This window comes from Halyomorpha halys, unplaced genomic scaffold (genome assembly GCF_000696795.3).
Source record: "Halyomorpha halys isolate HHAL.00 unplaced genomic scaffold, Hhal_1.1 Scaffold2592.1, whole genome shotgun sequence".
Taxonomy (NCBI): domain Eukaryota; kingdom Metazoa; phylum Arthropoda; class Insecta; order Hemiptera; family Pentatomidae; genus Halyomorpha; species Halyomorpha halys.
The window spans coordinates 76,347-89,290 of NW_027113120.1; the positions used below are offsets into that span (position 1 = coordinate 76,347).

Here is a 12,944-nt window from a genome sequence, read left to right on the forward strand (position 1 = left end):
TATTAACAATACATCTTTGCTTTCCTTATGGTGTTATAAGACAAGTCCACAAGGCATGATATCCGGGGGCTTACAAAGAATGGGGAGGGACCATTCCGACTCGTGGTTACTGTGACCCCAACAGCAACTGGTCTTACGTATAGCCGAGAGGGAACGAGGGAATCCTCACCCATTTATCTTGTTTTATATCTCCGAACTAAAAGCTCTTTAGACATTAAAATAATCCCTTCTTCTAACTGTTAGTAAATAACAACCTAGAGAATGCGATCCTTTTTTATTTTGATAGGGAGAGATTAAGGAATCAGTTTTTATTTCTTAGTTTTTAGTGTAATGATTTATGTAATTCCTAATCCCACATAACTTTTATTTCTATTTGCGACGATCCGCTACTTCTAAATCCAAATCATCTAATGTCCAAGTCATCAATATTATTTTAAGACGCTTGGTCTCACATTGTACTGAGTAGAAATTTTTAGTACAATTTATTAATAAAAAAATAATCACTGGATTATTCAAGAGATTGTGAATTATTTAATAACGGAAAGATATAACCAATCGCCCGGGTTTTATTAATTATCTCCTCTATTTACCCGACTATGTTGAAGCCATGGGTTTCATGTATGTAGGGATGTCACATAACCTGCTCTTTCTATGGGCGGCAATTTGTGGAAACTACTCAACTTATTATTAAATTCGATTTATTTAGACGAACAGTAATATAGAATTTCGTCATTATATTGACTTTTCAAGACGGATCTAAATGTTGGCCAACTCAGGCATGTGAGGGCATGCTTGGCTGCTACGGGTTGGCCTAAGCTCGTTGCCGATCCGTCGAGTATCGGTATTTTGGACACAGATCAGGGGGTTCGTGAGAGCGCTCATATTGCATCTCCACCATTGTTCTTTGTTTAGTTACAACTGAAAGCTGTTAGGAGGTTAAAGGTGTTTGTTGTTACTTCTTATAATAAGTTTTATATTTAATTTTATTTAATCTCCTTTCATTTTCTTTTCTTTTTTTGTAATGAAAATAACATAATCCCAGTGGCTGAAACCACTTGTACGTCCGCCATTTTTGCCTCTCTGAAAAACACTGACATGTGGATGGTCCGCTCGGACGATTCCTTTGTACAAGCCTCCGATTCGTGGCGAGCAGCCAACATGTAGATCCGCCTTCAGGGGCACATTGTAGCAATAAGACTGACTAGTGTGCTATACCTGCATGCACCACGTTCATAATATTGGTCGTGAAAAGTGAGCTAATATGTGATATAATGTTAGTGACAGTTGGTTTCATTAATTTATGATTAATAACAATATTGAGGTTTTATAGTAAAATTGAACATTAAATGTTCAAGAAAACTATTAACCATTACAAAATGTATGATTAATATTAAGATTTTGTATATATTTGTGATATCTAACATCTGGTGTTAGGTATCGAAAAACAACAGTCCGGCTTAATATAGGCATACATTAGTATTATTATGGCACTTGAGTTCTACGAGAACCAATCTATACGTTCCTTGCTTTCTCTTTCTATCTTTCATTATTTTCAAATCCTTCTCCACATCGTCCAGTCATCTGATCCGGGGGCGTCCTCTTTCCATCTGGTTTGCCATAAAGCATCTTTTTTGGTATCCGTTCATCGGGCATCCTCTCAACATGTCTTATCCATCTTATTCCTCCTCTTGTCACTTGTTGGGTTCCTCAAACAGTTACATCTGCTCCATATTCCTTCTTCTCCAAATTCAATTTTCTGAGACTCCTCCTCATATCTTTCTCAATACCATTTTATCCCAGGAGTTGAGCACCCGTTCCGCCGTTTCTTCTCATGGGTCATGTTTCACCCCCATAGATTACCAATGGCCTTTACGATGGTTTTATAGATGACAACTTTCATTCTTTAAGGGAGGCTCTAAACTTTAATACTCTTTGCAGTGGGAAATAACACTTTTTCCCTGTTGTTGTCCTAGCCTCTATTTTGCTCTCTACTTTGTTGTCATCTGTAACCAGTCTTCCCAGTTATTTAAACTGGTTTATAGAACTGAAATTATGGTCCCTGATAGTCACTTTGCTATTTGGTTCCTTAGCATGCAAATATAAGCCTACCTTACGTATATGACGTCTCAAGTTGGTAAACAAATTGAACATAATATATGCATTTTTTAGGAATTCTTCTCTGCTTTAATGTCATACAGTTTTCTAGTTAAGAGTGAAGAACTGGAAAGTTCGAAAATTGTATTTCTTTTGTATATAATTACTGAAAACGGTGGCTGGCGTTCGTGAAATTCGGATTCAGTTTCCAAAAAAATATTGAATATATGGGAAAAATACTTTACTAATGTTTTCTTCCGAAAACTCTTTGTTGGCAATACTATGTAGAGAAATAATGTACGAACATAAAAATAAAAACTCATTTCTTAGAGGAAATGAAGAGGAAAATATGACGAACACTGAGTAATCCCGTTTATCTCAGTTTGTTATTTTAAAAAGGAATCGTTTTCCTTTCTTCAAATGAAGAAAAATCTATCAGTCACGCAAAACCCTCAATATATATATCAGTTGAGCAGGGGATAATTACATTCGGCAACTATTTATGATAGCTATATCAATATAGTAAATATATTTTTTTTTATATTCCTTTATTAAAAGTATTACAAACTATATTCTGAGAATTATAATAGCTGTTCATATAACTAACAAAGAAGTATGTTATAAAGATCCCAGGTTTGATTATAGGTATATAATTAACAAACACACAAGTATATGAAGGTTTGGAGATGTAAAATGAAAACTTTGACATCATAAAATCTAACATGGATATTTCTAGCATAATTCAAATAAATAAATTTAATCCTAAACTTTTAGGATAAATAAATAATTTTTTTTTTATTTCTATCGAATTACGGTATCGAATACCGGAGAATCTTCGGTACTGGGAAGATTCTCCGGTATTCGATCGTTCAGTGGACAATCACTAGACCACACACCATCTGGAGCATTCATGAAAAACTCTTTCGTAGCTCATCCTTAGAACTTGGCCGAACCATTTTAGTTTTTCATTTTGATTTAAAATGATTATTTACTTACAGAGCCAAAAACGTTTGTTGTTCTTTTTTTTCTCGTATTTATCTTACCATTCTCACATACTAATTCTAGAATTCTCCTTAAAATTACTCATGAAACCTATCCAATTAGTTTAAGGTTTTTTTTGTCAAGGCTTCCTGTTTCTCTACGGTATATGACTACTCGTCTCATAAGAGCCTTGTACAGCATAAACCTGATGGCTTATAAGTTTCCTTTTGATTGGTTTTGACATGGAGAAATAGACCCTATTTTCTACTACACTTCTCACCTCTTCTTCCTTAATAATTGAGGTTAGATACTTGCACCTAATCATTTACTCCTTTGATTAAATAACTCGCAATTTTGAAAAATTAAGTTTTAAACGTCATTCCCTCCCTCACCTTCGTATCCAACCTTTTCGACTATGCATATCTATATAAGTCTTTAGGAGGAAATTAAAAATTTGAGAGTTACAGCAACATTTGATTAACTGCTGAAAATAAAAAAATACCTTTTCCCATGTAAGGAAAGTAGGAGCTGAAGAAAACTGTCTCTGAGATCCATTCGCTCACCTAAACGTTTTCTCTAATTTCTTCAGGTTCAGCTTTTCCTCGTTTGATTATCTTCCACATTAGCTGCAAGCTAAACTAATAGGCCATAGTTTATGAAAACTACCGTTACTAATCAGTAGTTTATTACTTCTCAGCGTGTGAACATCTCTGAATCTTGCACGTATTTGTATTGTTAAAATATATCAATGTCATTTGTACACCTTTACATTTTTTTATTTCATAAATTAAATATATTCATGTGTGTCTGAAACTCAAAATTTCGTTGGCGTGGAGGAAAGGTAATACGTGATTTATTTGAGAATTTTTTTCAAACATTAAAATTGAATTATGTTTTTATATAGTTACCTTCTCCCCTTTCTACATTATTAATATATTCTTTCGTTTCTTTCTTCTTCTGTTTCGTTATTTTGTATTTTACAACTTTCTCAGTGATGCCGTACAATAATAAACCGTACTACTACTCATTTTAACAATGTGTTTATCATTCCTAAGCAAAACAAAATTGAGAACAGAATGAGGTAATTTATAGATTGTATAAAAGAAAATTCACCATGGCTTCTTTCGCTTTATTTTTATCTTAAAATTAATATCCCAAATAGTTTGGTAACACATTTAACGTTTACTTTATCGTTCATAGCTCTTGAAAATTATAAACAGCATTCTAGCGAACAATGATTTTCTGAAGGTAGGAATCGGTGTGGATTTGTAGTTCAGCCAATTTTGCAGTGTAGATATAAATCATTTTTCCAAAGACTGCTCTAATGTCTATTTAGACCAGCTTATCGGTAATATCCCACGAATTTTTGGGAATAATAATTACTGATTCCCATTTCATTAAATGTTAAGGTCATCTTGTAACTGATGAACCATTATAGATGGTTTATATATATATCATTGTATTTTAAATGATATATAAACATACAATTGGTCACATGCAGGTAAAGGAAAATAAATTATCCATATAGAAATTAAACATATATTTCATTCAATTGGTTAACTTATTGACTATTTATATGTATTGATTTTATTTATGTATGTATGGTCATTTTATGTTATTCCTAAAATTAAAGCTCTTCCAGAAATTATATCTATCTTTAGCAAATCCTTCTTTTTGTTCGAAGCCAGAATTGCTCATCATTAAATAGTTATGCCTCCGAGGATCCCACTTGGCCCATGATAAGTCACATCCTTTTGGAGCTGGGTTCCTGTAACAACAATAAAGTTATTTACTATAATAATTCCTGTATCAACTGGAGTCAATAAAATACTCCAGATTCAATATTTACTAACCCAAACTTAGCGAAATCGGTCCATATCTTTACGAGTCTTTTAGAGAACTTTAAATCATCACCTTCGTGGGTCCAATTTGCGTAAGGATTCTGCCAGATGAAGTTCATTTCTTCTGTGTGTGGAGCACCTGTAGTAACATCCATAATTAATAACCGTTATTTAAGCTTAATATTACTGTTACCTGATGTGATATTCAATGAGGTACTTTTAAAATTACAGGTTATGTTGATGGTTGCCACATTGCCAGGTCTACGAGATTACTTAGAAAGCAATTAAATACGCTAGAAAAAAGTTGAGAAATTCTGGTTTTGAAATCAATAAAATTCAGGATAAATATATGTGAGCTATCGAAGATTATTGGGGAGTTCCAAGCTGAGTTAAAAATAAAATAAAATAAGAAGTATGAATTTTATCTCTCTCGGAAATTAAATCTGCCCTATCAATGAATTAAGAATTTGAAAACCAAACTAAAATTAAAAATTATTTATGTATGGAAATAAGGAACATTATAAACTAGGCATTATTAAACTGAATTAAACACATGATACATGTGACACGAATATTATTAAGAGTCTGCTGATAAAAGACGAAACACGCAACTAGCTTTAGTTTCAATGAGTATAATATAGATAGGAATGTTATTTATTAATTAAAATTACCAGATATATGAGAATACTTAAGAAAGAATTTGATCAGATAGAAAAGGGATAAGAAAGTCTGGTCAAGAAATCAATGGAAGGAACTAAGTATAAGTAAGTATACATGAGCTAGTGTGGATTATAGAAAAGTTCAAAGCTAAGTTTAAAACTAATAAAAAGTATTCTTTTTATCCCTTTTGATAAATAATTCAACCATATTAATCGAATTAGAATTTTAATGTTTAAAAACTAAACTTAAATAAAAGATTATTGAACATCAGTTAAAACTGTACACAAAATTCTAACGGTAGAAATCTTCAAGTCATTGATCACGATTAGTATATTTGAGGCGGTATAAAAACAATTATTTTGGCGTTAATGAAAGAATAGATGGAGATACTGCAAGCATATATGTTATTAAAATTACTAAAAACAATTTAATTTAATTAGATAGACTGCCCATATTGACGTGATGGACAAGATAATAAGAATTGGTTTATTCGAAAGTTAGGGATGGTGTTAGGTTCTAAAGCAAATACCACGGATCTCCTTAAACGTTGTATGTGAATGGTACAGCATCGATTGTCAACATTATTGGAAAATAAGATTCGAAGACAAAGAGAACTTGGTAGATTCAGAAATTTGAAAATTTATTTCAAACTGCTAAAATTGTGGAATGAGAAAGACATTATTTAAATAATGTGATTGTAATTTTTTTTTAATTATATATAAACGACAGTATTTCTACGAAAGAAATTAATATAATTGACAAATATGAGGATACATAGTACATGAGTATGGGGTACATCTCGAAACGTTGTACAAAATATATAATAACAAGCTCTAATTGCAAGTTTTTTTCACCTTAGCATATTAAAAACTAAAATTTTGGTAAAATGCTATTCAATGAAGTAAAGTAAATAAAAACGAAAGAAAGAATAAATTATATGATTTTTGCCCGAGGATGTATTTCGAAGGTGGATCAAAAACTATCGTTCCCAAACCCCTGGAGCCTAGGGTAATTTTTTATTCGCGCGATTTAGATTCCAACTTGAAAGGTTACCCTGCTAGTGCTACTGGGCCATGATCAGAGTTTCGAATTACGGTACCAATATGTGCAAAGTTCATGCGAAAGTAATTCGTTTACGATTTTAGACCAACTTTAAGTATATATTCCTTTGAGATCGGAGTACCACACTCCGTGAACTTCCTCTTCTGGTTTCCGAGGATCAACGGGAAGTCGGCGGTTTTTTTGCTAAATAAAGGAACCTTCTTCTATACCTATATTGTCGAAACTTCGGGAAAAAACCTGAACCAATCACATTTTTATTTGGTTTTTTATTATAATACGGTATCTACCAAAAAAGAGGCTGCGATTGGCCCACCTGCGTATATTATTAGTCGGAAATTTAAAAACATTATCTTTCGCCGGAACCAATCACGTCCTATCTTTCCTTTTTATAATAGTAATTATAATACTAATATACTTGCCAAAAAAGTATGTGCGACTGGTATTCTTCCACCATGTGTTCTCTCCTATGTAGTCAAAGTAATAGAAGTAAGTATCACCTGTGTGATAGTTAGCTCCATCTATGATCCCGATAGCAAACCAACTGTCTGTATACATCTAAAAAAAGAATGATGCAGTTGAAGTTGCTCAGAGTTTTATCTTAGTAAAATGAGTCTGATAAAAATTATTTAAAGTTTCTCTAAGCTTAGGATAAATTTTTAATGGATAATTAGTTTAAAAAGAGTGATTCAGATCGTAGTACAAAGATCATTATTAAAAACTTTAAATGAAAAAATAAATATAATTTGCATGAGAAGAATAATTATAATTATTTTACTTTTTATTTTTTAACTATACCTGTGTTAGATTAAACCAACTGTCGGCTGTAATATCGCCCCCAGAAAAGTAGTAATCTCGGAGCTTTTTGCTAACCTCTGCTGGGTTAGAAGCTGTTTCAGAATATTTCAAGGAGAGAGGTCCTAATTTGTCAAAGTTGTCACTGAACCACTTGAAGTCAAGTTTGTAATAGAGGAAATCTGTTATAAAAAAAAAATTAAATAAAAAATTTTCAAATAGAATTCTAATAAAAATTTACAAAGTTATAGACCATCTTCATGTCAAGAGATCATTTCAATATAGTGGTTAGTTACTTACACCCTGTCCTGAGAAGACCTTCCCCTGATGTTGTCCCCAGCATCAGAGGTACAGGATTATGCTGCCACTTGCTCACTGGTCCTGTCAAAAATGCATCTGGACCAGGAGGCTCCAAGCAAGGCCATATAATTCCGGTGTCTATTTGCCAAACCTGTAATGGCATAAATAATTACTTTTAAATATGTATTTTTGTACACTATAAGTTTCTAATTTGTGAGCTAGATAAAGAGGAAAGACAATTGTTTTTTGACTGTGGTGAGAAAACCGTTCATAAATGGTCCGTTCATTCTGAACCCATTCAACCCAGTAAGGAGGAAATACGGATAAGGCAGCTTCCTATCTGTCTCCAAAGTATGTTATACTAAAGAATAAAGGCTGGCTCATTTTAAAGTTGTTTTGTATGAAAACACTGACTTTCAAATTATATTGCTCAACATGTCATTTCAAACAACTTAAGAAAAAGCTTTCAATAATTTTTAAATATGAGGTCCTTGGATAAACGCTCCAGTAGCGTTTTTATAATACATGACTTTTATGGACAAGAATTTTTCTCAGTTGAATCTCATCATTTAGAAGAGATATCAAGAAATATAGACAGTGCCACGCTACCCCATAGTTTTTCGGTGGCTCTCATCTCGCAGTTTTGGTGTAATGATTTGATGTGTCTTTATGATGGAAATACCTCCCTGGTGTCTTTCCTTTCCTAGCCATTAGGGTCCAAAAACCTTCTGACATCTGTGTTATCCTCATTCTATATTCTTTTTTTCATGCATTGAATAATAGTTTTCTACATATTATGTTATTTATGTATAATTTATAGTAACGGTCCCCAAGCTTTTTTTCGCAGCGATACTCTTCATGGTCTAGAAAAAAATCTCAGTACACTTATTTAGCTAACAAAATTTCGTGGCACCCTTATTGAGCGAAAAACAAATGCAACACTTATCCTTAGAATGGTTTAATATATAGGAAAACGAAGAAACAATGGTGCAAAGTGAATCCTGGAACCCATAGATGTTCTATTTTATTTATTTTTGTTCTTTTTTCTTAAATATTTTTTAAGTGACACACGCTTGGAGCACCCAGTTTGAGAACCGGTGCCTTACAGGACAAACCTCCATCAATAAAGCCTTCGTAATTCGTGATATCTGCTTCTACCATTCTATCTACTTCATAATCAAACCATCTCCTTGAGCTAAACCAGTGATTCCCAAACTATGCGCCAAGGTTCCGTCATGACAAAATTCTAAAAATTTAGCATCTTTCGAGTCTTTGGAAGTGATTGTCCATCTCAATATAAATATTACCAAAACATTTGAAATTAGATATTTTATATTATTATTATTAGATATTTACCCAAGGAGAATTGTAAGTATCTGTTTTTAATTTTTTGCTGTTAAATCGGTAATCGCTTTTAAAAAAGTAGTTTTCCAATTTTTCAATAAAGTAAACAATTTAGAAAAAAATATGATGTATTAAGGGCACTACGGAAAAAAAATCCAATTATTTAGGGAGCCGTAAACAGAAAAAGATTGGGAACCTCGGATCTAAACAATATGTTTTTTCTACGACCATCATTACGAAATAATTGAAGAAAAGAATTTTGTAAATACTATAAATATTCTGGCAAATTATCATAAATTCTAAATTATTATAGAAATAAATTTGTCCTAGAATTAAATTATTTTTCACTTAATTTAGTTAGAATAGAGGTGCGAAAAATCATGGGATTCCATACACGAAAAAAAAGCCTGAGGTTGATTCTCAAGTAACGGAAAACTTTCAGTTTGGAATTTACATCATATTTTCTACAATAAAAATAAAATTAATTTTGATGATTTCACCTTGAATGTCTCAAGACTGGATGCTATATCTGACGCATTCTTCTTCAAGAGACAGGACACAGCTTCAGATGTAGTCTTGGTAGGACACCCGAGGTTCTTGGCTAACTTCTTCGCTGTGGCCTTGGCATGACCTGGAGGAGCCACACCCCAAGGATTGTAGCTAGTACCACTCTCTGCTATAGCCCGATGGAACAGCCCTGCAACACATACGGCAGTAGTTTAATCAAATTTAAAATTGAGTTAGTAACAATAAAAATGCTTATTAAAAACAATTAACAATTTTTTGCTTCTTTATTTTGTTCGGCGAATGTCAGTCAAAAAACCGCTATATGTTGGGAAAAAGTCCATAAGACCTACTTTCTAGTAGGTCTACTAGTACCTTTCATCAATTCTCGCATTTTTTAATTTGACTTGTAGAAAATAACATTAAATTTGAAATATTTTAAATTGCATTCATGTAGAAAATATAAAATATTACGTAGATAATCAATACAACTAGAAGTACTGAAAGACTTCCCACCTCTGCTCATTGGAGATACAGTATGATGGTAGGCACTCCCTGCCCCAGCACTCTCGCCGACCAGAGTCACTTTGTTAGGGTCACCACCGAACTTGGCGATGTTCTTCTGGACCCATTTCATCGCCAACACTTGATCTTTAAGTCCTTGATTGCCTGGCATCTCTTTGTCTTCAAAGCTTAGGAAACCTGCTCATAAATAAGAATTGTGTATATTTCTGATACAATACCAGCTTATCAAAGTAAAACATCAAAGAAAACACATTATACCAATTACCTAGAAACCCTAACCTATAGTTGATATCCACTATGACAACATCTTCATCCATCATATAATGAGGCTCTGTCCTCCTAGGTCCGGTCCCACCGAAGAATCCACCACCGTGGAGATGTATCATCACAGCATTTCTGCTGGTTGTCTGCAAGGATAAAATTATATATAAATGATTATTGTTAGTTCGATCTGATTTCTAAATTAAATTTATAATAGGGATTCAATTTGAGCCAAGAACACTACATCAAATTTAGTACTCACGTTGTGTGTGTATACGGCAAGGTAGAGACAGTTTTCAACCCCAATAACTTTAGGTTTGATCTCATAAGTATTGTACTGAAGGCAGCGAGGACCTGGTTCAGTTTCATTTTTTATGTCGCTCCAGCTATCTATTTCAACTGGAGGCTGGAAACAAAACCAATAATAATATCACAAGAAGAAGGTAAATAACAGCTGAAAGAATTAATAGGGCACCTTGAACCTGTAACTCCCGATGGGTGGAATGGCATAAGGTATTTTTAAAAATGCCAAAAACTGTCGACCACCTCTAGAAGTCATCCAATGGCCACCCACTTTTCCATTCCTAGTATCGACCACGACCTGAGCATCGGCGAGAACGTGTATCCAAAACAACAGAGCTAGAGTAAATATCTGCAGAACCATTATGGTAGACCTAAAAAAGAAAATTCTAACAGCATGTGTTTATTTTGTTTTAATTTCTTTAATGTTCATTCATCATCAATCTGAATCTACGGTGAAATAAAATATTTTTTGTACATTTTAATTGATAAATCAAAGGTAAAGCTGGTAGCGTGTCTCATCTTTTATCTGCAGGCTCTTAATATAACAGGAAAAAAACAAAAACAATAAAAGTCTTTTAGTTTAAAAAAAAAAAAAACTCCCATCGTTCCCTAAAATAAAAATTAAAAAACTTGTTTCCTTACTATTTAAGAGTCTGAATAGCCTTAATTTTAAAAAATACAGACCAGTCAGTAAATCTGTATCGTATCTAGAGCACTGGAATTACCCAAATTGAACTGAAAAACAAAACGTGCGACACAAAATCACTACTGCCTTGATGATTGAACAAACAATCAGCCTTTATCCTCATAGAACCAAGCGATGTAGCTTTAAGATATTTAAAATATTTCTCATTAGTACCGAGTAGAATTATCACATTCCTTCTATTATTCTATTCATTACGTATATACCTCACAAAACTTCTAATAAATACTTTTTATACAAAATTTGATTCATGTACCTTAAATATAAGCATATAAATAAGATAAGTTTGTGTATTCAATAAAGATGAATATAGCTCACCTCCTGACTCATGAGCACTGTGACCCCAACAGCAACTGGTCGTACATATAGCCGAGAGGGAACAAGGGAATCCCCACTCATTTTCCTTGTTTTATTTCTCCGAACTGAAAGCTCTTTAGACATTAAAACCATGCCTTCTTCGTACTGTTTGTACCGTGGTTAATCAATACTAAATAACCATGTTGAATGTCAACCCTTTTTCATTTTATTTTTATCTTGCTGAGGAGGTTTAAGGAATCGGTTTTTACGTCTTAGTTGTTTAGTTTAATTATTCACGTCATACCTAATCCCTAGTGACTTTTATTTTATTTGCAATGTTACTTTCAAATCCAAATATTTATCATTATTGAGGTGTAGATAGTTGACCGTAGATTAATGCTTGAAGAAGTTTGTCGGGGGGTGCGGTCAGCAAAGAACTACATAAATAAACAAAACCATATTTATTTATTTTATGCCGACGTTTCGACCTGACTTTCAGGTCTTCATCAGGGGTTGTGTCGCAGAGGAGGGAAAGATAAGTACTTTATGTTGTTCTTTGCTGACCGCACCCCCCGACAAACTTCTTCAAGCATTTATCATTATTATTTGAAGACGCTTATTCTCACATTGTAGTGAATAGAAAGTTTTACAGCCATTTATAAATAATCACTGGATTATTTAAGAGATGGTGAATTATTTAATAATGGAAAACTACTACCAATTGCCGGGGTTTTATTAATTTAATGGAACCCGTGCAATTTATTAATTTTTTTTAACTCGGTGAGGAATTAGGGAGAGGAGATCAGGAACACAAGGAGAAAAAATGAAATGAAATGTTAGTGAGAGTAGTTATGAAATAGTTAAAGAGCCACCTTTCGGAGATGAGATCCTCGATGCCATCAACCGATTGTGATGTCATAAGGCTTTGGGTGCTGATGGACTCCCCGCACAACTCATTAAGAGTGGTGGGAACGAAATGGTGAGAGATGTACAGGATCTCCTCATCATCGTTTTGACAGATGAAGTTCTACCGCATCCATGAACCAAGTCAGTAGAGAGAATATGGGCGAGCTGGGACACTGATTTGAGGAGCCAATCAGAAGCCAGCATTTCGATGACGTCACACATGGCGGGAGATTTGAATTCAAATATTCGGCTCGACCCACCCTTAACCACTCACGTGGTCTGTCACGTGATCATTAGGCAGCCAATGGGAGGCTAGTATTTGGTCACGTGACCCCCTGGCGGGGGATTTAAATTTAAATTTAGTTCGACAT

At 33.6% G+C, this 12,944-nt stretch overlaps 1 protein-coding gene across 2 annotated transcripts; it reads right to left on the minus strand.

Annotated features, from left to right (window-relative positions):
- Nucleotides 1-4,600: 4,600 nt before the first annotated feature.
- LOC106691644 (esterase FE4) lies at nt 4,601-11,766 on the minus strand. 2 transcript variants are annotated; one of them, XM_067050735.1, is made up of 11 exons: nt 11,689-11,766; nt 10,840-11,038; nt 10,627-10,770; nt 10,369-10,510; nt 10,095-10,280; nt 9,575-9,771; nt 7,731-7,881; nt 7,434-7,612; nt 7,058-7,193; nt 4,929-5,055; nt 4,601-4,843 (listed from the first exon to the last, which is right to left on the minus strand). In XM_067050735.1, the coding sequence occupies exons 2-11, from the start codon at nt 11,026-11,028 to the stop codon at nt 4,681-4,683; spliced, it is 1,614 nt and encodes a 537-aa protein (XP_066906836.1). In that variant the 5' UTR covers nt 11,029-11,038; nt 11,689-11,766; the 3' UTR covers nt 4,601-4,680. The 2 variants fall into 2 exon arrangements, with proteins under 2 accessions (XP_066906836.1, XP_014292974.1); XM_014437488.2 differs by lacking the exon at nt 11,689-11,766 and adding an exon at nt 11,627-11,665.
- Nucleotides 11,767-12,944: the final 1,178 nt, after the last annotated feature.